The sequence below is a fragment of the Amblyraja radiata genome, chromosome 10 (genome assembly GCF_010909765.2).
Source record: "Amblyraja radiata isolate CabotCenter1 chromosome 10, sAmbRad1.1.pri, whole genome shotgun sequence".
Lineage (NCBI taxonomy): Eukaryota > Metazoa > Chordata > Chondrichthyes > Rajiformes > Rajidae > Amblyraja > Amblyraja radiata.
This window is the reverse complement of record NC_045965.1, coordinates 32,733,856-32,760,285: the sequence shown is the minus strand read 5'-3', so window position 1 is coordinate 32,760,285 and position 26,430 is coordinate 32,733,856. Positions and strand designations below refer to the sequence as shown.

Below are 26,430 nucleotides of genomic sequence, written 5' to 3'. Positions count from 1 at the left end.
ACAAATTTAAGCAATCAGCATTACACACTAAAATAAATCTGCTGTAAAAGAGATACAAATAATTAATAACCAAAAATAATTTATGATTCATTATAAAAGGGTATATTTAAGGAAAAAAATCAACTGAATAAATTACTGAAAAGTTGAGGTCCCATCTCCTTGTTCAGAGCACATTCTATTGTAACTGGGTTATGATTCATGTCAACATAATTGGGATTACATAGTGAGCAATATTTAAGCTTGGGATGGTTTGTATCTGTAGATAAGGACTATTTGTGTGGTAAAGACCCCTGAGCAGTTGATACTGTTCTTTCATTTTAACTTTAGTCTTAAACATTTTATTTTCTAGTTTAACATTAACCTTGGATTCCATGCGATCAAACCCCCCAGACAAAGCAACAATGCGGGACCTTCTCAAAGGCATTGCTAAAGTCCATATAGACAATGTCCACCATCCTGCCCTCGTCAATCCTTTTGGTGACTTCTTCAAAAACCTCTATCAGATTATTGAGGCGCAATTTCCCAAGCATAATCATGCTGACTACCTCAGTTCATGCCGATCCATACGCGGATAGATCCTGTCTCAGAATCACCTCCAACAACTTAATCGCCATTATCGTCAGGCTCTCCAACTTGTAGTTCCCTGGCTTGTTTTGTTCTGCCCTTCTGAAATAATGGTACAAAACTAGCCACCCTCCATTCCTCCAAAACTTCTGGCATACAAGTTGTTGACATAAGGATAAGAAGAGATTTTACATCGTATATGTAACACATCAAAAAGGTCAAAGGTTATTTATTGGTCACATACACCTAGGTGTAGTGAAATGCTTCTTGCCAATGCAGCACATAAAGAAAGAATACAGACATAACATTAATAAGAGATTTAAACATAAAGAACATCCCCCCACAATGGCTCCCACCATGAGGGAAGGCACAAAGTCCAGTCCCCAACCCCAGTTCACCCATAGTCGAGCCAATTGAGGCCTCCACAGTTGCCTCTACGGAGGCCCGATGTTCCTGGCCGTTCTCGCCGGGTGATGGTGCTCCGGCGTCGGGAGAATCCTCACAGCGGCTTGGGACACCTGGAACGGCCGCTTCCGTACTGGAGGCCGCGGCTTCCAAAGCCAACAAGACCGCGCCGGTTGGAGCTCCACAACTGGCGATCTCATCTAGAGATCCCAGGCTCCCGGTGTAAAGTCAGCGCCGTCGCCCGCAGCTGGCCGCTCCTCAGACCCGCAGCTCCGCGATGTTGTTCCCGGCGGTCTTCAGCTCACCGGAGCTCCAGCGCGGCGACCCGGACAAGGCATCGCCCGCTCCACGATAGCGCTCCAGCGCTGTGCCGCTGCCGAAGCCGTGGTTCTGGGCGGTCCCCGACAGGAAACGCCGCTCCAGGCCCGCTGGTAAGCCGTGAGGACGGGTCGAAGCTGCAGCCCGGAGAAAAGCTGCCTCTCCGACCAGGTAGGGACCCTGAAAGGTAGTTTCCCCCTTCCCCCCCCCCCCCCCCCCCACCCCCCACATAAAAAAGTCTAGAACTCCAGAAACAAAACACTTTAACTAACTAAAAATAAAAAAAAAGATGAAAAGACAGACAGCTGCTGGCTGGGCAGCCGCGCACAGGTCAGCGCCCCCTATATTTCCATCAATCAGGAAATATTGAAACAGCCTAAAGTAAAATATAAAAATATACCCAAAACAAAATTTGCAATTTTTTAGTTACCACTTTGATAGTAAATGGATTTTTAAGCAAACTTACCCATTGTTGCAGAAAATATAACAATGCCAAGAACATTCATCCCCTCACTTGATCCTGGTCCTGTTTGGTAGATGATCTCTGGAGCTGGGGTGATATCCAAGGAAATGTTGTGAATTATCTCAGAGTCGTTGTCAGCCTGAATTCCATAGATTAAAGGCATTCTCTTGGCTGTATCATATCCTGACCCTTTGACAGAGATGACTATTGGGACGATCTTGGTTCGATACTGTGAAACAACGAGATTTGAGATTCACCATGATATTCTAAAATCAAATTCAGCTGCGTAACTTCTTATTTTCCTATCCAGGCACCCCAGTCTGAACAAAATTTGAAAATGAATCATATTTCATAAAGGACATTGGTAAAGGCTGACCTCTTTGTTTATGCATTTGTATAAAGCAAATATGCCCAACATCAGTTCCCTCTTTCTTGCAGCTCTCTTACCATCCTATCACAAAATAGTATCATTTAAATTATTGGGGTACCCATGTTGTCCTTCCCCCGTATATATTTTTGTTGATGTAATAGATCTCATGGCAGAATTTTGTGGAGGAGAAAATGAGTCCTTTCTGTTTTAGCCAATATTTATCCTTCAATCAATATTTCTAAAACTAGATAACCAGATCAGTATCTCTCTCTAATGGGGTGCTATGCAAAAAATGACTGCCTTATTCCATCACAACAGCAGTTGAAAAGTCTTGAAAGTCCTACATCTCTTTTTTCCCTGGAAAAGTACATTAACAAACCTATGCTGCAGAATTTTAGCTGGTTTTCTTTTCTATTCCATTCAGCCATGGAGTTCTTCTTTATGAGACTTAGAATTATTATGCATTTAGTCATCATGCACACTTTTGAAACAAAAGTGTTAAATGTTGCACATTTACGATACGGACTCACCTGCTGAAATGTAGCCTGCACAAGATTAGATGGGAACATATTCCTTTAGGGGCAAAGGGGAAAAATATAAATAAAAAATGCTCAGTAGTAATATTATTGGCAGTAGCGACACAAAAGCATTGTACAATTACAGTTGAAGTAAATTTCAGTGAATAGTTATCAAAATAAGGGAAATCAAGAACAGAAGATTCAATAGTTTATATCAATTCATTAAACTAATTTAAACAAAGTTTTCAAAACAGTAATGTTAGTACAGGTGATAGACTACTGACCGACATCCACTATAAACCCACTGACTCCCACGGCTATCTGGACTACATTTCTTCCCACCCTGCTCCTGTAAGGACTCCATCCCCTACTCCCAATTCCTTCATCTATGCCGCATCTGCAGCCAGGATGAGGTGTTCCACACCAGGGCATTGGAGATGTCCTCATTTTTCAGGGAATGAAGGTTCCCCTCTTCTACCATAGATGAGGCTCTCAGCAGGGTCTCTTCTATACCCCGTGACTCTGCTCTCACTCCCCATCCCCCCACTCATAACAAGGGCAGAGTCCCCCTTCTCCTCACCTTCCACCCTACCAGCCGTCACATACAACACATAATCCTCCGACATTTTCGCCACCTCCAACGGTATCCCACCACTGGCCAATCTTCCCATCTCCCCCCCTGTCTGCTTTCCGCAGATACCGCTCCCTCCGTAACTCCCTGGTCAATTCGTCCCTTCCCACCCGAACCACCCCCTTTCCGGGGCACTTTCCCTTGCAACCGCAGGAAATGCTACACTTGTCGCTTTACCTCCCCCCTTGACTCCATTCAAGGACCCAAGCAGTCTTTCCAGGTGCGGCAAAGGTTCACCTGCACCTCCTCCAACCTCATCTATTGCATCCGCTGCTCTAGATGTCAGCTGCTCTACATCAGTGAGACCAAGGGTAGGCTTGGCGATCGCTTCGCCGAGTTCGCAATAACCAACCTGATCTCACGGTGGTTCAGCACTTCAACTCCCCCTCCCATTCCGAATCCGCCCTTTCTGTACTGGGCCTCCTCCATGGCCAGAGTGAGGACTACCGTAAATTGGAGGAGCAGCACCTCATATTTTGCTTGGGCAGTTTACACCCCAGCGGTATGAACATTGACTTCTCTAATTTCTCCTCCCCTTCTCAGCTCTCCCTCAGCCCTCTGCCACCACCTCTTCCTTTCTGCCAGTTAGGGACGGAATTCAGATCAATCTATCATATACTTATGAGTACATTTGCTATTGGTAAAATTGAGGCCAGTTTCAGATTGTTGATAAAGTAGAATGGACCAAATGGTTAGTAGATTGCTTCAGTATAATCCGTACTGTTGGCCAAGGTTTTAGAGCTTATGATCCACATCAGTCACTTTAATAAATCTCATTTTAGAGCAGTCTGGAATTTTTAACGGGCTTTAAACTAAAAGCATTCACCTGAAATGATCTTGCTCACTATTACTGTGCAGCTGAAATAATTAGTTCCTCCTATATATTTGATAATACCTAATGTGTGACAATCAATGAATTACTGTGGTCAGATTGTGGTCAAAGGGAAGAACACATTTTTTGCCATGTTTTGATTCTCTATGTACTCCTATATCAGGAATGAGATCTGGAGGTTTTTGTTCATCAGTCACTGAAAGTAAGCATGCAGGTACAGCAGGCAGTGAAGAAAGCGAATGGCATGTTGGCCTTCATAACAAGAAGAGTTTTGAAGCAAAGAGGTCCTTCTGCAGTTGCACAGGGCCTTAGTGAGACCACACCTGGAGTATTGTGTGTAATTTTGGTCTCCAAATCTGAGGAAGGACATTCTTGCTATTGAGGTAGTGCAGCGTAGGTTCACGAGGTTAATTCCCGGGATGCAGGACTGTCATATGTTGATAGAATGGAGCGGCTGGGCTTGTATACACTGGAATTTAGAAGGATGAGATGGGATCCTATTGAAACATAAGATTATTAAGGGTTTGGACATGCTAGAGGCAGGAAACATGTTCCCGATGTTGGGGGAGTCCAGAACCAGGGCCCACAGTTTAAGAATAAAGGGTAAGCCATTTAGAACGGAGATGAGGAAAACCTTTTCCACACAGAGGGTTGTGAATCTGTCGAATTCTCTGCCTCGGAAGGCAGTGGAGGCTGGTTCTCTGGATGCTTTCAAGAGAGAGTTAGATAGAGCTCTTATTGATAGCGGAATCAAGGAATATGGGGAGAAGGCAGGAACGGGGTACTGATTGTGGATGATCAGCCATGATCACTGTGAATGGCGGTGCTGGCTCGAAGGGCCGAATTGGCCTACTCCTGCACCTATTGTCTAAGAGTACATGGACAAATTTGGAAATAAACATTCAAAGAGATGTGGAGAGGAGTCACTGTGCCGGCAAGATGATAATTGGCAAGTGTTAAATCATGAAGCTGGGATTTTGAATAAAGAAGAGATGCATGAAAGTGTTGGGTGCTCAGAGGTTTGTTGAGTATTATATTATTATTTAAGTAACGGAGACAAGGTGATAGAAATACTTCACTGCTGGATTGTGCACATTAAATTGGGCTAGATAGCACTAGTTATATGCAAAGCATCATGTGATCAACAATGCAAAGAGGGGTTGTTGGGTGGGAGTGGCATTGTGCAGGATTGAAGGCTTGCTGAACAGCAAGAAAACAAGCCAACATCCTAAGATGGGATGGTGGGGGAAGAGAGGTCAGGCTGGTCTGTATTTTGATTGGGAACATTATAGACATTGGTGGAGGTGGAATTGCTCAGTGCCTTGGGCATATATAGGACACTAGCATAAATTATGCGAGGCATAGATAGGGTAAACAGTCAGAACATTTTTAACCAGGATGGAAATTTCAAAGACTAGAGACCATGAGTTTAAGGATAGAGAGGGAACATTTAAAGGAGATATGCGGGGCAAGTTTTTATGCAATGAGTGGTGGGTACCTGGAATGTTCTACAAGGGAGGAGGTAGATACGATAGTGGTATTTACAAGGCTTTTAGAAAGGTACATGGATCTGCAGGGAATGGAAGGATATGGATCACATGCTGGCTGAGGAGATTAGTTTAATTTGGCATCTTGTATGGCACGGGTATTGTGAGCCAAAGGGCCTGTTCCTGTTTTGTACTGTTCTATGTACAACAATAAAAAGTAACCTTTCTGTAACACCATATTATCCACTGATCAACTTCACAACATATGCAGTAAAATGCACGAAAATAACTCCATCAAATGTACAATATCTTTAATGAATAAAGATACCAGATGATCACAGTGCTGCAGCTGGTAGTGCTGCTGCCTCACAGCTCCAATAACATGGGTTTGATCCTGCCTCTGATGAAGCTGTCTGGGTGGTGTTTGCAAGTTCTCACTGTGCACAGATGGGTTTCCTCCAGGTACTCCAATTCCCTTCCGCATTCCATGATTTGTATATATAATTATGGGAGGCATAGATAGGTTAGACAGTCAGAACCTTTTACCCCAGGGGTGAAAATATCTGGCATTAGAGGGCATAGCTATAAGGTGAGAGGGGAAATGATTAATGGAGATGTGTGATGCAAGTTTTTTACATGGGGGATGGTGGGGTCTGGAACGGATTGCCTGGGATGGTGGTGGCGCAGAAATGTTGGGGTGTTTAAGAGACTCTTGGATAGGCATAAGGAAGTGGAGGGAATAGAGGAGAGGGGGTCATGTGCAGGCAGTTGAGATCAGTTCAGTTAGGCATCATGTTCGGCACAAACATTGTGGGCTGAAGGGTCGTTCCAGTGCTGTTCTGTTCTATGTTCTATATATTCCAAAGGCACGGTTGTTGATAGATAAACTGGCTACTGTCAATTACCCCCAGTGATGGTGGATGACAGGAGAATCAGGGTGAAGTTGATGGGCATATGGTGAAGAATAAGGAAATAAGTAGGGAATATGATTGATAGGATTGCTTGAGAGCCAGCAGTGGGCTGAATGGCCTCCTTCAATGACTCACTTACCGTATTAGATCCAACAAAGCATCAGCAGAGCTCATGATTGGCTTTCCACTGTCTTCAGTACTCTCCTTCTGGGCCGCACCACCAGGATGGATGATGGACACCATGATTATTCCAATAACAACCGCCACAAAAGTGGTCCAAAGATAGTAGGCAATTGTGATGAGACCCAGTCGACTTGAAGCTTTTGCATCTAAAGCAGCCAGTCCAGACATCAAGCTGAAAAACAAACATGAGCAGTTGAAGAGTTTTCAGAGGGTATTTCTCTGTCAGTTACGCACTTCATGTTTTCACATCAGTGCTCATAAAGGGACTGACTGCATGGCAGCCATAGTAAGTAAGTTTATTGGCCAAGTATTCACATACAAGGAATTTGCCCTGGTGCTCCACCCACATGTAACAGCATGACATACAGTGACAGTTACGAATGACTCAGAAAACACTAAACATTAATAATAATAAAACATTAATGATAAAACACCATTGATCAAGCATGTGAACCAACAAAATACCAGATCAAAGGGAGGCTACATTGGCTGTTGAGTAGAGCAACTACTCGTGGATAAAAACTGTTTTTATGTCTGGCTGTGGCAGCTTTGACAGCCCGTAGTCGCCTTCCAGAGGGAAGTGATTCAAAGAGTTTGTGGCCAGGGTGAGAGAGGTCAGCGATGATCTTGCCCGCTCGCTTCCTGGCCCTCATAGCATCAGGTATCTCACCTGATTATAAAGAGTCAAAATGTCAGAACACAAGAAATAGTAGCAGGACAAAACTCCCTTGTCTCCTGCATCATTCAGTAAGTCTGAAGAAGGGTCTCGACCCGAAACGTCACCCATTCCTTCTCTCCAGAGATGCTGCCTGCCCCGCTGAGTTACTCCAGCATTTTGTGTCTACCTTTGATTTAAACCAGCATCTGCAGTTCTTTCCTACCCATTCAATAAGATCATTGATCTCTATCTCAGCACCATTTTCCTATACCGAGCACATACCTCTTGATTCAATTTTCTATCAATCAAATATCTATAAATATACTCAGCAATTGGGCTTCCACAGCCCTCTTGGATAGAGAATTCCAAAGTCACTATGCTCTGGATGAAGACATTTCTCATCTCAGACCTACAGTATGTCGCTAGCTCATAATGTTGCATCCAAGATTCCAGCCAGGGAAATCTCCATCCTTGCATCTACTGTTCCTTCTCAACTGCTGTAAGAAATGTATATGCTTCTATGAAATTACCTGACATTCTTCAAAGTTTAAGAAATTATAGCCTGATCTGCTTAATCTAATTCATTAGATAAATATCCCATCCCTGGAATCAAATGTGTGAACCATTGTTTCACCCACTCTATCAGAAATATATCCATCCAAGGGCAGGAAGACCTGACCTGGGCACAATATTCTATGTTCAGTCTCCCCCCAATCCTGTAAAATTCCAGTAAGACCACTTCTGATGAAGGTCCAATGTTCTGTCAATGACCATTTTTGACATGAAACGTTAAGGCTGAGGCTGCGTTCCGGCGGCGGCCCGACTCGGGGCTGAGGCGACAGCGGCCCGACTCGAAGCTGAGGCGGCGGCGACATCACTTCGGAGGTGGAGGGCGACATCTTCGGCCTGAATCGCCTCAGCGCAGAGGGAGAACAAGGAGGGAAGAGACAGAGACTTTAAGACTTTTGCCTCCATCACAGTGAGGAGGTGCTTGGTGAACTCACTGTGGTGGATGTTAATTTTGTGTTTATTGTATGTTTTGTTATTTATTATTATTGTGTATGACTGCAGGCAACGAAATTTCGTTCAGACCGAAAGGTCTGAATGACAATAAAGGAATCTAATCTAATCTAATCTAAACTCTACTTCTCTATTCCACAGATGCTCCCCGATCAGTCGAGTGCTTTCAGAAATGTCTATTGGTTTAATTTTTGATTTCCAGCATCTGCAATTTGTTTTGATTTTTCAAAAAATATTTACTCTTGTACTCAGATCCTTCTGCGATGAAGGGCAACATACCATTTGCTCGCCGTACCTGAATATAAGCTGTCACTGATTTGTGAACAAATATACTTAGGGGACTCTGAATACTAACACATTCGATCTCTCACCATTTACAATGTACTCTGCATTTCTGAAATTGTGGATGACTTTATATTTTTCCATATTCTATCTTTCATATCTTTGTCTATTCATTTAATTTCTATTCTCCTCAAAACACATACATCCACACAGTTCACATCAGCAGTAAATCTATCAAATTGTTAGTGCAGATTGTGTATAGCGGAAGCCTCAACAGGGTTCCCCAAGGCACCATACGAGGCTGAGCATCCAGTCCAAAAATGATGTGTTTGATCCGTGTGCGGACGTGGCGCCGACAGACAAGAAGCCGAAGCAAAGAAGCCGAAGCCAAAGAACCGAATAGGAACGAGGCCGAAACGCCAATGAACCGAAAGAGTCCGAAGACGAAACGCCTACTAACCGAAAGGATGGGACGCCTAAATGCAAACTAACCGAAAGGGCGGGATGCCTAAACGCCAACGAACCGAAAGGCTGCGTCGCCTAAAAGCAAACTTACCGAATGGCTGCACAGGGAAATAATGCCACCAGTTAATGAACCATGTATAAATGTATATCATGTATTACATCTTCTTCTTCTTTCGTGTGGCGTGCACAGCCTCTAGTTGTAGGACAACTTGTTCTATTTGATCTTCTGTTTGTGCACGTCGAGTTGATTGCATTAGTCGAAACAGGGCGGACCACGTGAAGGTTGCAATCTTCCACCCCATGTATTACACGTATGAATCGTTCTTACATTCGGGAACATGGTTAATTAACTGGTGGCATTATTTCCCTGTCCTAACAGCCTTTGTTTTAGCCGGTGATTACATCTATTTCATCCCTCCCTCGCAAAGATGTGGGATTTCAATTTGAGCGCACTTGTTTGAATAGATGCAAGTGACATTTCCAGCTTCTCTCCTGGGCACGCAATACATGAAGCCGATGAAATGACACAACTGTCACACCAAAGATAGACACAATATGCTGGAGTAACTCAGTTGAAGAGGCAGCATCTCTGGAGAGAAGGAATGGATGACGTTTCGGGTTGAGACCCTTCAGACGCACTCTGAAGAATGGTCTCGGCACGAAATGTCACCCATTCCTTCTCTCCAGAGATGCTGCCTGTTTTCTGCGTGGGAGCTTGGGTGCGTTCCGCAAACACCGAGACGGTAATAAATAAACCGTCTGTCCCCACGGCCGGGGTGAATCACCCTGGTGTGGGTGTCAAAGACCGGGGGTCGGAGGAGGGGGGGGGGGTCACCTTGGTGTGGAGGTTGGGGTCCGATGGCGGTGCATCGCGGTCAGTGATTGTGGGACGCTCCCGCGGGTGGATAATGCTGTGATAATGAGAAGAAAGCGTTCTAGGAGAAACCTCTTGATTTCCTTGTGAAGTCTACTCCTGTCGTACCCGATGATTTAGACACCAGAGCTGGGAATGACTGTGAGCACAGAGAAGGTGTGATGTGCTCACATGGGCTCGGAAAGAAGAACAGTAACAGGTTGCTCTTCCTCACCATGTGCTTAGAATAACCTTATCATCACTAAGACATTCTTCAGACCATGGATCATGTGGATGCATCTCAGGGCCAAGCAGTGGCATAATATAGATAATTACATCATTATGGGCATCGTGAGATGCCTATAATGTCAGGATTACCAGAGCCATGTGGAGAGCAAAGTGTTTGACACATCACAAGCTGGTCAGATCTGTCGTCAGCCTCCATATTGCCCCAGTGCACCTGAGGAGGCCAAAGTTTACTCAAACCGCATTCGACATTGAGAACCTGAAGCACCCAGATGTGAGGGAGAAGTACTAGTTCCACCTTGACGACTCACTGGCTGCTCATACACCACCGGAGACCCAATTGAGAAGAGGATCAAGTTCAAGTAGATGGTGACTGAGTCAGCAAAGGTTATCATTGGACCTAAGCAGCAGGTACAGTAGGACTGGCTTGACGAGAATTATGAGATCAACAAACCTCTGGAAGAAAACGCAACACCTTATTCAAGAGGCAGTTACTTCCATGTGAAAGAAAGATCACTTCAAACACCCGGAGGAAAGAGCAGGGAGAAGAGTGGCACAATAGCACAGCTGATAGAGCTGCCTCACAGCACCAGAGACCCAGGTTTGATTTTGACGTTGGGTGCAGTCAACATGCAGTTTTCACGTCCCCCTTTGACCACATGAGACCTGGTGTTTGTGCCTCGGACAACACAAGCTGGTGTGCTTTGACCAAAAGAGTCTGTATCAACTTTGAAGGCAACTGACTGTGCCAGAGAATTCAGGAGAGCCTCAGCATTTCCACCTGCCTGTGTCTTTCACGTGCCCCCACTGTCCCGAGACGTGCACCCCCCAGGGCTGGTCTCACCACTTACACTCAGGATCACCAATTAAGCTTGCACAATGCTTGAATTCAACAGTCAGTCAATTTGCAATCAAAGATAACATTTTTAATAGTATCTCCAAAAAAATCTCCTCGTACTCTAATATTCACATCTTTAAATACAAGTCAAGTCAAGTCGTCACATTTATTTATATAGCACATTTAAAAAACAACTCTCGTTGGCCAAAGTGCTTTACATTTGTTATAAGAATAGGAGTGAATGAATAATGAATGAAGGAGTGAACTGAGGAGTGAATGAATAATGCGATGTAAAGCGCCGTGAGTATTAGAAAGGCGCTATATAAATCCCATCCATTATTATTATTATTATAAACAAACAAACTACATACATATAGCCCTCACTCAGTGGACGTCAGGAAAGGCTTGGGAGTATAGATAAGTTTTTAGTCTCGACTTAAGGGAGTCGATGGAGGGGGCAGTTCTGATGGGAAGGGGGATGCTGTTCCACAGTCTAGGAGCTGCAACCGCAAAGGCGCGGTCGCCCCTAAGCTTATGCCTAGACCGCGGGATATTCAGCAGCCCCAAGTCGGCCGATCGTTTATAACATTAAAAATACAGATTTCTTTCACTGGTAAAGTGCTTGTTTGAACAGATGCTAGCTTCAGATCAACTGAGAAACGTAAAATACTAAGCTTTTTACTTTTTAGGATTTGATTTTTCAGCTTTAAAAGTGCTAACGTTGGCTTGATTTTTATTCCAAAAGCTAAATGCTACTGATGCAATTTGACACAAATACTAAGTCAATGTACTGGAAAAAGAGGTGAGGGGGGAGGTGGGGAAGATACGTGTGAGACAAAATAAGGGAATGTTCAGTGCATCCCTCAAAGGGATTGCCACAGCCTAAATCTACACAAAGTGCTGTAGCTACTATTAAATTGATATTTATTCTGTTGTCTCAGTCACATGCCATTCCAAAAGAACACCTAATTATCATACAGGTGACAAAACTTATCAAACTATGTTTGTGATCTTCTTTTGCTTGATATTGTTATGTCATCTACTGGAAATATGCACAACTTAGTTCAGTGGAAGAGCCGAGGCATGGAATCACTGGAATCTCAGTCATTGCCTTGTATCCTACAGTGCAGCATATTTGCTACTCAATATCTGTTACCCCGTTTATAACATTAAAACCATCTCCAACAGATTAAAGACTGTATTAAACTCATCCTGACAGATGTTTGTGAATAAATGTGAGATTTTAGCGATTAGAAAATAAAAATAATCCTCCCTAGCAGCAGTTAAGTATTAATGATCAGTCATAATGAATTCATAGTTCTCGACAGTGCCTGTAGTGACTTTCTCCATAACTCAAGCAGAATTAAAGCCTTTCAAGGAAAATGTTTTTGCTAAAAACATATTATTATCAAAATGCAATATTTCCTCCTGTATATATCAATTTACATCCATGCAACAACAAAAAAATTCTCTGAGCAATTGGTAAGTATTGGGTTTCCATTCCATATAATAATTTGAAATATTCTCACCTCCTCGTCACTTTTTTCCATTGTTTATGTTCCCAACTACATGAAACGCTTAAGACTGTTGCACTGCGATTTGACAGCCCGAGGGCCATGGCACCAGCCCAGTGAGGGCATTGCCTCATTTTCCAGGTTGCCTGGGAGAGCTGACTGGCCAAGGTTACATATTTGTATGGTTCCTTCTGTCAAGTTCTGCTCCCCTTCCTCACAAAGCAGCTCTCACCAATCCTCCCTGAAAATCTTCACCTAGGACCTTTCCAAAATGCTTTGCTTCTGCAATTCTCTTTGTCACTCCAAAGTTCTTGGTCATATTGCTGCCCCCTAAAACCTGCCCAGGTAATGATAGGGTCGGGTGTGAGAAAGCAACATAAGGGAAGTGCGTTAACTGAACTGTCAATATTCAGATGCACCTTTCTATCATAACTTCAGTGTCTCCCTGCCTTTGCATTGGAGCTGCAGGTCCCGCCTCCAGTCTTGCATGAACTTCAACTACCTCCACTTGGAAAATTGAAGTTTTTGGTTTTGAACCTGCCATGAACCATGGAGCGAACAGGAAAACTGTTATCAGTATACGAGTCAGAAAGAGTCAGAAAGATTATACATCCCATCAACTCTTCTTGATAGGTGATGATCCTCTCCCAATTCCTTCTTTTTAAATCTTTAAATAAACTATTTTATTATTTTTATTCCAATTGCTATTGCCCAGCAACTGTGATCAAATCTTTATTACCCTTACATTGTTTTAAGCATCTCGACCAAATCACTTAAAATGCTGTTCTAGAATCATACAACATTTCAAATTGGTATCGCCATTGGTTTATTGTTGTCATGTGTGCTGAGATATAGTGAAAAACTTTGTTTACATGCTAGCCAGTCAAATCATACGAGACACGATTACAATTAAGCAAATATTACAAGTGTAACCGGTAGCACAAAGAGAAAAAAACCCCCAAAATACTGAATATAGATTTACAGCATCATAGCTGCAGAGAAAAACGTCTTTGGCCACAATGAGACAGGTTGGGAAATCGGGAATTCACCCTTAGTTTATAGGAGGTTACAAAATAGAGTGATCCGGCTGAAAATTGTAATGACTACTTTTGTTTGTGTTTGTGGGTGATTGTTAGTGATATTTACGCATTGGGACCCGAAGTCTCAACCATCTCCACTTCACCATCATTGATGCTGATGACCAGGAACATCACTTCATTGCCGAAGATAGGCACAAAAAGCTGGAGTAACTCAGTGGGTCAGACAGCATCTCTGTAGAAAAGATATAGGTGATGTTTTGGGTCGAGACCCTTCTTCAGAAGGAGTCTATAACTAAAATCTATAATTACCTCCTTAGTCTTGCTGACGTTGAGGGAGATGTTCCTGTCCTGACACCATGTTACTAAGCTCTCTTTCTCCTTCCTGTACTCCTTCTCGTCAAAGTTCAAGATTCAGCCCAATTTGGTGTATAGTCTGCAAACTTGTAAATTGAGTTTCAACAGAATTTGTCTGCACAGTAATTAACGTATAGGGGGTATAGTGAGGTGCCAAGATCCTCACTATATGAGGATTACCAGTTCGGCACTGGTGTTGAGAATTATTGAGGGGGATGTTTTGTCACTATACAAACAGAAGGGGATGCCAACTCCTAGTCCAGTAGTGTGGAGAAGAGTTTGGTAAGGATTAAGGCATTAAGGCAGAGCTATAATCAATTATTATAAGTCTGACGCAGGTGTCTTCATTAACTAGATGTTCCAGCATTGAGTGTAAGGCCAGGAAGATAGGTCTTCCATGGACTTAGCAATGGTTGGCGAATTGCAGTGGATGAAGATTGTCTGAGAGGCTGGAGTTAATGTGCACTTGACCAGGCTCTCAAAGAAATTCATGATGGTGGATGTCACAACCATTGGACAGTGGTCATTAAGGCAAGCTACCTTTCTTTTCTTTGGCACCAGGATGACAGTAGTCATACAGCATTGAAGCAGGCCCTTCAGCCCAACTTACCCATGCCGAACAAAATGGCCCATTTACACTAGTCTCACCTGCCTGCCTGCTTTTGCTCATATTTTTCTAAACCTTTCCTAGCCATATATCTGTCCAAATGCCTTTTAAATGTTGTTATAGTACCTGCCTCAACTACCTACTCTGGCAGCTTATTCCAAATACCTACCACCCTCTGTGTGAAAATATTTCCCCATCAGGTTCCTCTCTAACTTTAAAACTACCTTCCTTGGTTCTTGATTCCTCCACTCTGGATAAAAAACTGTGCATATACCCTAGCTATTTCCCTCAAGATCTTATACACTTCTATAAGATCACTCCTCGTCCTCTTGGGTTCCAAGAAATAATGTCCTAGCCTGCTCAATCTCTCCACATGTCCTAGCCTGCTCAATGTTCACCACATTTTCAATCGTCTTGATTCCTGAGTGTTCAAGTTGCCAAACCAGGCCATAATGCAACTAGTCAACATGCTCTCAACTTTAAGAATGGTGTATGACGTAGTTGAGGTACTGATCAGAGATGATTCCCAGCAGTTGACGGTGAGGGATCTGGTGATAACAATGGTATTGTTGTCAAGGTAGATAGTTAGAGTTCTACTTGTTGGAGATGGCTATTACCAATTTAGTTTTTAGAGATACAGCATGGATTCAACCCCTTCAGCCTACAGAGTCCACGCTGACCATAGATTACCCATTCACACTGGTTCTATGTTATCCCACTTTCTCATCCTCTCCTTACACTCTAGGGGAAATTTACAGAAGCCAATTAACCTACAAATCCGCATGTCTTTGGAATGTGGGAGGAAACCGGAGCAGCTGGAGGAAACTCACGGAGTCACAGGGAGAACATGAAAACTGTGAACAGGCAGCACCCTACGTCAGGATCGAGCCTGGGTTTCTGGCACTGTAAGGCAGCAGCTCTACCAGCTGTGCCACTGTGCAAGTGCAAATGTTACATGCAACCCATCAGTCCCTGCTTGTATGTTGTCCCAATCTTTCTGCATGCAGCAAGTTCTATTTCACCCTCTCTCAACAGGATTCATGTATGTTATATGGAAAATTAACCTGGCCAAATTCAAAGTCAAAGCAATCCAAATGGAGGGAAATTAATCAGACTAAGCCAAATCTGAATAATTATAATTTAGTCAGAATTTGGCTCAGAATTATTTTTCCTCACAAAGTCCCAAAGAGACATGACTGCGCATAAATTATAACAAGTTCATTTTTGTGCCAGATGTAAACCGCAACTTAATCCAGGCTTGAAAGTTGATTCAACTTCTGCCATCACAGGGATTTGGTTTGGAGGAAAACCAAACTTCAGCAGCTCAGACAACTGGTTCAAGCTGGAATAATTCATTAGCTTCAAAACACAAGGGAGTATTTTGCCCCATCTCAACTTTCCTCCTTCTTCTTTGAACCGCCTTGACCAGCGAAAGTATACAGTTCCATAGATGTTCAGAAGCTTGTCCTGAAGTGATCAATTTATAGTACAGTACAACCATGTTAGAGAGTTGGCTAACCTTGGAAAGGATCTAACACCCATGCACTAGCCATTTTTTACCAAAGAACAACTAGTAATGGGAACACTACAAATATTTCCTGGTCTTATTAAATCTGAGGTGGGGTGGATGAGGCTAATGGTGATAGTTTACTCACAATCTGGAGGACATCAATTACAGAGCTGCACAGTACAGAGACATGTCCCTTGACACAACATCCATGATGCCCATTTATGCAATTCCCATTCTCCTGCATTAGGCCCATATCCCTCTGCTCTCTTCCTGTCTAAACACCTGCCCAAATTCCTTTTGAACGGTTTAATTGTTCCTGCCTTTATCTTCCTCTAGCAGTTCATTCCATAAAACCACCACCCTCTGATAGTTTAGAGATACAGCACGGAAACAGGCCCTTCGGCCCACCGAGTCCACGCCGACTAGCGTTCCCCGCACATTAATGCTACCATACACACACTATGGACAATTCACACTTCTACCAAGCCAATTAACCTACAAACTTGTATTATTTGGAGTGTGGGAGGAAACCGAAGATCTCGGAGAAAACCCACACAGGACACAGGGAGAACGTACAAACACCGTACAGACAAGCACCCGTAGTCAGGATCGAACCCGGGTCTCCGGCACCGCAAGAGCTATAATGCAGCAACTCTATCACTGCACCACTGTGCCGCTCTGATCTCCTTTAAAATTCTCCCCTCTCATTATGCCCTCTACTCTTAGATTACTCCACCGTAGAAAAAAGGACGCTCATAATTATGTAAATCCCAATAAGGTCACGCTACCTATGTTCCAGTGAGAATGAACTCAGTTTATCCAATGTCTTATTATTGAGTAAAGTCATCCATTCCAGGAAACATCCTGGGAAGTCTCTTCTGCACTCATTCAGATGCTACCACATCTTTATGAAGCACAGATCAAAGATACTGTACAAGAAAAGTCTTCTGATATGAGGGGTCCTGGTTTTCTTTCAATAGAACATTGATAATTCATTGATTTGGGGTATCAAATTACATATTTTTGTTCGCGCATTTTACCTTTGCGGGGTACTATTGCTGTTATTTACTGCTGTTATCAGGGTTTGTCACAAAACATGTTGGAGGTAGAGGGGAGGGATTGACTTTTTTATTTGTCTATGTGATCAGTAGCATTCAACCTAACAGGCAGATAAAAGTTCAGTTTAGTATCTCACCTATGGTGTGCTGACTCAGAAGCAACATAGAAAATAGGTGCAGGAGTAGGTCATTCGGCCCTTTGAGCCATAACCGCCATTCAATATGATCATGGTTGATCATCCAAAATTAGTACCCCGTTCCTGCTTTTTCCCCCATATCCCTTGATTCCGTTTGCTCTAAGAGCTAAATCTAACTCTCTCTTGAAAACATCCAGTGAATTGGCCTCAACTGTCTTTTGTGGCAGAGAATTCCACAGATTCACAACTCTCTGGGTGAAAAGGTTTTTCCTGCATCTAGCCTGTCCAACCCTTTAAGAATTTTATATGTTTTGATAAGATCCCCTCTCATCATTCTAAATTACAGTGAATACATGCCCAGTCGACCCATTCTTTCCTCATATGTCAGTCCCGCCATCCCGGGAATTAACCTGATGAACCTACGCTGCACTCCCTCAATGGCAAGAATGTCCTTCCTCATATTAGGAGGCCAAAACTGCACACAATACTCCAGGTGTGGTCTCACCAGGGCCCTGTACAAATGCAATTGGACCTCCTTGCCCCTAAACTCAAATCCTCTCACAATGAAGGCCAACATGCAATTCACTTTCCTCACTGCCTGCTGTACCTGCATGCTTACTTTAATAGTAGTAATTGAGGCACGTGATATGCAATTTCCTTCAATGCAGTATTTTCATGTTTGTCTAATGGGCCAGTCCCACGTAGGCGACTTTTTAGGCGACAGCAGGAGACTATGCAGTCGCCACATGGTCGCCACATGTTCGCGGGTGGTTGCCGGGGAGTCGCTTTCATGGTTGTGAGGAGTTCCCACATCCTGGGAACTAGTCACGGCCCCATCATGGTCGCCGTGAATTTTTCAACATGTTGAAAAATTATCGGCGACTAGAATGAAGCCGCCATGGAGAGTAGCGAGAATTCTCGAGCCGTGGATGGGTTGCCAGGAGGTCCTAAAGGGTTGCCAGGATGTCGAAGGTTCTCGGAGGGTCTCATAGGTTGTAGCCGGTGCTGACCGGTGAATTTCATTGGCTCATTGGGGGAAAAAAAGGTAAGCAATAGTTTTCAGAACCAAGTATAACCGACCGGTAATGTTAAATGTCTGCCGAGCTTCACAGCCGTGTATCTCTGGCTTCTTAAAAGTTGTCCCCACTTTTTCTCCCCCCTTCTCCCCTCTCCCCCCCCCCTCTTTTAAAGGACCTACTGTACACTGTGCTTTAGCCGTTTTTTTACAGCACCAGCCTTCCTTTTCATCGCGGTGTGTGTCTGTTTCACCTTGGCTTTGCACCGTGTTAATTTTTTAGACAGTGCTCCCCATGCTTGCCCTGTCACCCGCCTGCATAACGGGCTGGTGAAGGAAGCGGGAGGGAGGATGGAGGAGGGGGGGTGTGTGTGTGTGTGTGTGTGTGTGTGCGTGCGTGCGTGCGTGTGTGTGTGTGTGTGGCTTAACAGCTGGGGCCCACCTGCAGTACGTCTGTTTTTTTTCTTTCGTTTTGTTCCTTGTCATGTTTTAGTTAATTTTGTTTTATTAAGTTGTGTATGTGTGTGGGTGGGGTGGGAGAAACATGCTTTGGTCTCTTCCTTCGGGGGATGCGACTTTTTCTTCGGTCCTATTCCCCGTCCCCGTCTCCGTCTGCGCCGAGGCCTAATGGCGGAGCTGGCAGCATCGGAGCTGTAGCAGCGGCAGCAGCAGCGGAGACCCGACTCGGCCCTGGAGCTGTAGCGGCGGCAGCAACAGCGGAGACCCGACTTGGCCCTGGATCTGTGGCGGCGGCAGCGGCAGCAGCAGCTGTAGCGGAGACCCGACTCGGCCCCGAAGCTGTGGCGGAGGCGGCGGAGATCTGACTCGGCCCTGGAGCTGTGGCGGAGGCAGCGGCAGCAGCAGCGGTAGCGGAGACCCGACTCGGCCCTGGAGCTGTGGCAGCGGCTGCAGCAGCGGCAGAGCGGTAGCGGAGACCCGACTCGGCCCCGAAGCTGTGGCGGAGGTAGCGGCAGCGGAGACCCGACTCGGCCTCGGAGCTGTGGCGGAGGCAGCGACCACCCGCGGAGTTTGAACCGTCGCCTCGGCGCAGAGGGAGAACAAAGAGGGAAGAGACAGAGACTTTAAGATTTTGCCTTCCACCACAGTGAGGAGGTGTTTGGTGAACTCACTGTGGTGGATGTTAAATTTGTGTTGATTGTGTGTTTTTGTCATTTTTTAAATTATATGTATGACTGCAGGGAAACAAAATTTCGTTCAGACCGAAAGGTCTGAATGACAATAAACAAATCTAATCTAAAATCTAATCATTTGGGGAAGTGTAACAAAGGCAAGGGAATACACAGTAATTGGGAGCATGTTAAGAAACAGAGGGAATTTGGAGTGTACATTCACAGGTAAACCTTCAACGTGATGTGATTGCAGTTGATGCCACCTTAGAATATAAAAAGCCCAGACCTGGCAAATCCCTTGCCTACTATACACTGCCTGCTGTTCCAAACCCAAGGAAATTGTTTTACCTTTCTATGTGTGAAAAGTGCCTGTTAGTTCCGTAACATAACAGCACATTGCATATTGTGCCACTGGCCCGAAAAAAAAGAGTTGAAGAAACTGAGGGCCAGTGCTATTGTTACACCTACTGGAAGTGCAATCCTCACACATTCTGAAATGACAATCCATGACTAACATCAGATATCACCTCCTTCTGAAGGCAATGTTTGCCTCTCACTGGGCACTCATAGGAACACTGTTCCTTGAACACATCCATTGGATGGTTTCGCTTGCTATGGAAGCTATCCTGCTCTCCAACATCCCCTCATCATCTCCAGCATCATCTGACGGGTTGCTTTTCTCCTCTGATCCTGCTCTTCATCTTCCCCATCATGCTGTGAGGTCAGGGGAATGGCCACCAAGCACTCATTTTGGCAGGGAAAGATGCTGGTTAAAGTAATTGTGGAGGTTTGGCTCTCACCCTCATTTATTATATTTAATATATTTGATGCTAACATAAACAATCCTCACACTTTTCTTCAATTATCTCACCTCCCGATGATTAACACACAACTTGTTGAGGATTCCTTTAAAATGCACCGATTGGGAAAAGGTTCCTCCTATAACAAAACAGGTTTCCTGTTCTGAAAATATGTTATTAGCAAAATTGCAGTCTGGTATCAGATCAGTGCTACACAAATGTAACCACTACCATCTGCTTGCTCTAAATATTTCCAGTATGTGTCAGCAATGCACAAGGTATTGATCAGCCAAGAACCTCAGATCTTATAAATGCAGGTGATTTGAGCAGCAAATGAGCACCTAGAGTACTGAAAATAATACAAGGGCTTGAGCCTATGATCTATGAAGGCTTGTGGATTCATAAGTATTGGTTTTCCTCAGGTGGCCTTGTATACCAGAGAAGTGGAAAGAGGCAAATTTGGTACTGGAGACATCATAAATATATCTAAACCATAATCAGATACAACTCCAAAATCCACAAAAAAAAAATTGGAAAATATTTAATCTGGGATTCAGCACCTGGATATTTCCATTTGTTTTCTTTACTAGATTGTTAAATAATGTAATCTCTGTTAAGTTATAGATTGCTTTGGTGATATTCAAAACTTACAAAACTGAAAATATAATTTATTAACAAACCACACATGTTGGTTTACCACACTGCATTTTCATATGGAGACCAGAAGGATTATGGAATTACACAGCCTGCTGTTACAATTTAACTATTTGATTGGTACAGGCAAACTTTAAGGAAATAATACTCAGTGTTGCTGATTCCTGATTCAGGTTAAAAGGAAAGCACACTTCCAATTATAAAAAAGCGAAGTCAATGTACAAAATTAATTACTGAAACAAGTTCCATGAAGTCATTACCTTAGGTACCTCGTACTGAGTGTAAAGGCTATCAATTAGATCAACAAATAGGATTATAATTTTGTGAACACTATGGAAATGACTCGTAATATTCACTTGCCAAACAAACCATCTGAGCAAGATACTTCATCTGTACAGGCAATTTTGTAGAACACAAAAGGACGATAAACAAAAAAGTATGTACTTCACTAACCACAAGAAGTCACATAATCTCCTGGAATCGCTTGGGGAAGGCAACAAAATAGCCAGAGGAGACACAAGAAACTATAAGCTGGAATCTTGGGTGGATGTCCAGGAAGAAGCACTGATTTGCTAAAAGAAAGCCAATTTTGAAGAATGTAATCTTCATCTCCCATCCCTTCAGATGTTTAAACACAGACCCAAGTCCATACTGAATCTGATGTTTAGAATAAGGCAAGTACTGCTAGCACAACATAATCTTTGTACCTGCCAGAACCAGGTCCATCTGATTCCTGTGGATTTAAAATGATTCAGCATTCCTATACTCAGTGCAGGAACCAGCCACCATGGCCCACCATGCTCTGAATTGTGTCATTTGTTAGTGGGGCATTACAATTCCCCAAACTATCAATTGTGCCACAATTACATGTCCATTTATTTTCTCATTTTAAAATGTCAAAATATGCAAAAGTGAAACAGGTGGTGGTCGGGGGGGGGGGGGGGGGGGGGGGGGGGGGGGGGGGAGAATCAGGTGAGAGCAACAGAGAAAAAGTTGAGAAAAAAAGTTCTCAGTAAAAAATTATCTGTAAACTTTGCTATTCAGTAACTGCCTGGAGCCTGTTTGTGTGCAGAGTTTCCAAACCTTGCCATGGAGGTCTAGGTTAGTGTAAAGGAAATAAGTGTTTATTGTTGTCTAATCCTCTTGATATTCCTGACTAGCCTATTTTTTTACATGCAAAATGTAGCCATATCCAGGAGTTGGTGTCTGGGAGTAGGCTGGCTGTCATAGCAACGATTGCTGCTGATGTGGCAGGTGCTATAAATGTGGGAGATGCCAGAGTTATTCACTTAGATGCTTGTGTAATGTAAGCGTTTGGGTAATGCCAAGTATATTTGCTTCTGAGGAGAACTCCCGACCCGAGGCGTCGCCTGTCCATTCCCCCCACGGACGCTACCTAGCCCGCAGAGTACCTCTAGCATTTTGTATTTTGCTATGTATTGTGTTTGCTACTTTCTTCTCTGGTGCCAACTCTTGGCCAGGGAACATGGAGATGTTCCCTGGCCTGGTTGTCGGGTGCCCTCTGATGCCTTGTCAGCTGGGTACGTATTTCGTACCTTGGCAGCTGTAGAACTGGCAAAGGGATGCCTGTAGTACCACCCTAGTTACTTGAACCACCCCCACCCTTCCTCTAACCTCTTATCTGTGCAACCTTTACTTTCCAGTAAGGAGTTGATGGCCCAGAAGGGACTGGTTGGCTGCCTTCCTGGAGGTTAGTCATCTGGCTTCTAAAACCATGTGCCACCGTACCTTATTGGCAAGGGCCCAGGCTCTTTATACCCAGCTTGATTAAATATGGCTTGTGAACAAAGCAGCCTTTTTCACCAACTCCAAACGTCTTTCACAAAGTAAACCAGTTGGCTCTGTAAACGGTTGTGGACTGCCTCAATGTAAAATTAAAATTTCTTTATTTATATAGCACATTTTTAGTCAACTTGCATTGACCCCAAAGTGCTTCACATAATTACATCCACACACACAGGCAAAGGTGGGTGAAGTGTCTTGCCCAAGGACACAACGACAGTATGCACTCCAAGCGGGATTCGAACCAGCTACCTTCCGGTTTCCAGCCGAACACTTAGCCCGTTGTGCCATCTGTCGTCCCGTGTAGTCATGTAATCTGTATATGGAAAGACTTTTACTGAATTGTATGCAAATAAAAATAATTTTGCTATACCTAGTTACATGTGACAATAAAGAACCATTATTTTTAATTTCCCTAGTGTAAAAAATCTCACATGTGCTCTACATCTCCTTTAAAGTTTCTACTCATACTAAAGCTATGCCCACTAATATTTGACATTCCCAGCCTGCGGAAAAATCTATCCTTATCAATCCCTCTCACAGTTTAATACACATCAATAATATCTCCCTTCAGCTGACAACACTCTGGAAAGAAACGATCCAAGTTTATCCAACCTCTCATTATAGCCAATACTCTAATCCGTTCAGCATCCTGGTAAACCTGTTCTGCACCCGCTCCAAAACCTCCACATCCTTCCTAAAATGGAATGATCAGAACTGTAACCAGAACTCCAACCCTGCAAGATAGTTATGAATGGAAATTCAATGATATGGATGTCATTCGATGCCAGGGAGATATCATCAATCTTTTTCCTGCTGTAGATCATCATTATTGACATATAGTTGTGGGATTTCCACCTTCCGTGTTATTTTACTCGTATATCATCCAGATACAGCTAGGCATTAGATTCATTGTTTAAAGAACCTATGATTGAAGCTAAGGATTATGAAAATCAATAGCAACAGTCTTGATTACCCGACAAAGGGAAGGTACTGAGAAAACAATTGGAGGTATTTGGTTGGGCACCTTGACTTGTTGTCTCTGTGCCCTGTGGCTACCATAGCTGCAGGCATCAAATCTTGTACATAATTTTGATTTTGAAAGTGCTTATCCAGTGCTTGTAGTGTATGCAAAATCTGCTTGGCTCAAGTACTGCTTCTGGGTTCAAAGGCTGAGTTGACAAACAGCAGATCTTTAGTGAGATACTCAAGCTAAAATTTCAGCACAATATTGAAGAGCTGTATTTGGATAAGATGATATCTCATCTCATCGATCTATCACAATAAAAGACTCAAAGCAATGTACTAAGAAAGAATAATTCTTCTGATGTCCTGGGTGACAACCAATTTCACCAAAATACCATCACCTGATTAATTATTTCAGTTGCTGAATGCCATGCTGAAATTGGCTGCTTTGTTTGGCTCCAAAACATCAAAATGACTGTCTTGCAAAAGTAAATCTGTGTCTTGTTTTGGCAGCATTATAAGCTCAACAATTTAGCTATTTGCTTTATCTACCCATTTCCCATTCAATACCTTGGTTGGTTTATGCCTGGAATCAAGTCACATTCTGACAGACAATACAGAATGTTCTGTTTAACAAAGTCAACCAGATGCTATGATGTTAACCCCTAGTTTACTATCACTGATGAAAATTCCACTACAGCAAATGAGTGGAAGTAAAACATCATTCACTAAATTCAGATGCACACAAAACCCTGCTTGACAAAGTTGCGCCAATGAGATAATACCCAAATCTCCTGCATTGTACGGTTGCCTTCCTTTTAAAAGTTTGCAGTTGTACAACAGAAGCTTTTCCATCAGACCAGAAATAGGAAATTTGAAGTAGAATGAAAGCTGCCATCTGCTAAGAATTGTGCAGGTCCCAACTGACATAAATTCTGATTTTCCCAACCCAATGCCAAGCACAATTCAACAGAGTAAAATTGTCCGGCATCTAATCCACCCATCACTCTCGCTTACATGAACTCTGTGATGCCCATTGTCAGGATCGCAGTGAGAGGGCACTACATTTGAATCACATTTTAGTCCAGCGACATGGGACAGTTCTGACTCTCTATCCTTGCAACACCAGAACAGAGCCCTTTGAAAGTGACTTTGTCAAAAGGCAGAGCAGCAGCCTGGGACTGGTGCCAGTCTACTCAGCTAAATTGACACAGGTTATGAAAGGGGATTAGAAAAAGCCCTGACGTAAATGGATACTTTCTAATATTTATTGTGAATGGGAAAGGATGTGCAACAGTAAATGGCTGTTGGGACAAGTTTTCACTGACCTCGATACCACCAACGGAAGAATTAACATTTTCAGCATCCTCATCAACAGCTCCCCGGGGAACTGGAAATACTTGATTTCCTAAGAGAGAAGTCGCAAATAAATAAATCCGCCTAGATAAAGGTACTGATGATATGTATAATAAGAACAAAAATTGTCCTTTTACATCTACGTAGTTTGAAGGAAATGGGAAAGGACTGTGGATCAATTTAGAAAAGCAAATATTTATTCAAAAATACAAATAAATGCAATTAATTATGAAAAAGTCAGGATGAAAGGAAACTGAGTTTTCAGAACCCGAGAGCTGATATTGCTCAGGGTTGCAGCAAAAGGGGTGGGATAGAGTCACCATGCAAATGGGAAATTTGTTTTCTTTTAAATACCCCTGTTCTGTTTGCAATAGTCAATTAAATAGATGATCACATAGTTTCAATATTATTTGCTGCTGGAAAGTTAAAGTCAGATGTCATTAGCTTGCATACCTGCTCAGAGAGATGTCTAGTCCTCAGGTAAAAACCCAGCGAGCACCCGATGATAACAGACAGCACCGAGAGAATAAGCAAACCATTCCTCTTGAAGACATCCTTGATCTGAACCGAGACCATGGCAAAGGCCACCGCCATTGTGTCCTATGCTCGTGGAGAGAACTACTCCTAGCAGTGCTCTGACTGACCACAGACAGGAATTCAGTGCAAACGTCTCATCACTGGGCTGTGCGCAGAAAAGACAACAGCCCTGACCTCCGAGCTCAACTTCGCAAAATAAAAAGCTCGTACCAGATGCCATTATTATCCGAATCTGAAGTTCTGATCCTATTAGCAGAGAATTCATTAAAGCGATTATTGACCAACCTAAGGCTGCAGTCTACCAGCACCAAGGCAAACCTTTTAGCTCCTGGCATTGGGCATTTGATATAGTATTGACAAAAATGTAAACTGGTACTTTTTTTCTGGAAATAGCTTCTCCGCTGCTCCAGTCTAGGGAAGAAATTGTTCACAGGAACTGTATTGATTCTAGGTGTGAGCAAGAATATAAATAGGGTCAAGCCTTCAAATGTCTCAGTTGATAAGTTAGGACAGGGTTAATTAATGAACTGCTCACTGATTAAGGAACTACAGACAGATATCAACTTGTCAGCAACAAATGAGGAAGGGATGCAAAGGGAGATAGACATAAAGTGTTGGAGTAAATCAGCGGGGCAATCAGCATCTCTGGAGAGAAGGAATGGGAGACGTTTTGAGTCAAGACCCTTCTTCAGTGATGCCAGGGGAGTGGACAGTACAGAGATAAAATGTAGTCGGAGGCAGTAAGACTGGTGGGAGAACTCGGAAATACGTGGTAAATGGTAGCGAATTCAGGAATGCAGTTGAACAGAGGGATCTAGGAATAACTGTGCATCTGAAGGTGGAATCTCATGTAGATAGGGTGGTAAAGAAAGCTTTTGGTGTGCTGGCCTTTATAAATCAGAGCA

The 26,430-nt window shown here is 43.4% G+C and overlaps 1 protein-coding gene across 1 annotated transcript in view; it reads right to left on the bottom strand.

Annotated features, from left to right (window-relative positions):
- Positions 1–25,582, bottom strand: part of slc1a7 (solute carrier family 1 member 7) — a 42,488-nt gene extending 16,906 nt beyond the window's left edge. Inside the window, exons 1-5 of the mRNA XM_033029144.1 lie at positions 25,442–25,582; positions 24,961–25,040; positions 6,639–6,854; positions 2,651–2,693; positions 1,754–1,979 (exon numbers count right to left, since the gene is read on the bottom strand). Of these exons, the coding sequence (XP_032885035.1) occupies positions 1,754–1,979; positions 2,651–2,693; positions 6,639–6,854; positions 24,961–25,040; positions 25,442–25,582 (706 nt within the window). The remainder of the gene's footprint in view (positions 1–1,753; positions 1,980–2,650; positions 2,694–6,638; positions 6,855–24,960; positions 25,041–25,441) is intronic.
- Positions 25,583–26,430: the final 848 nt, after the last annotated feature.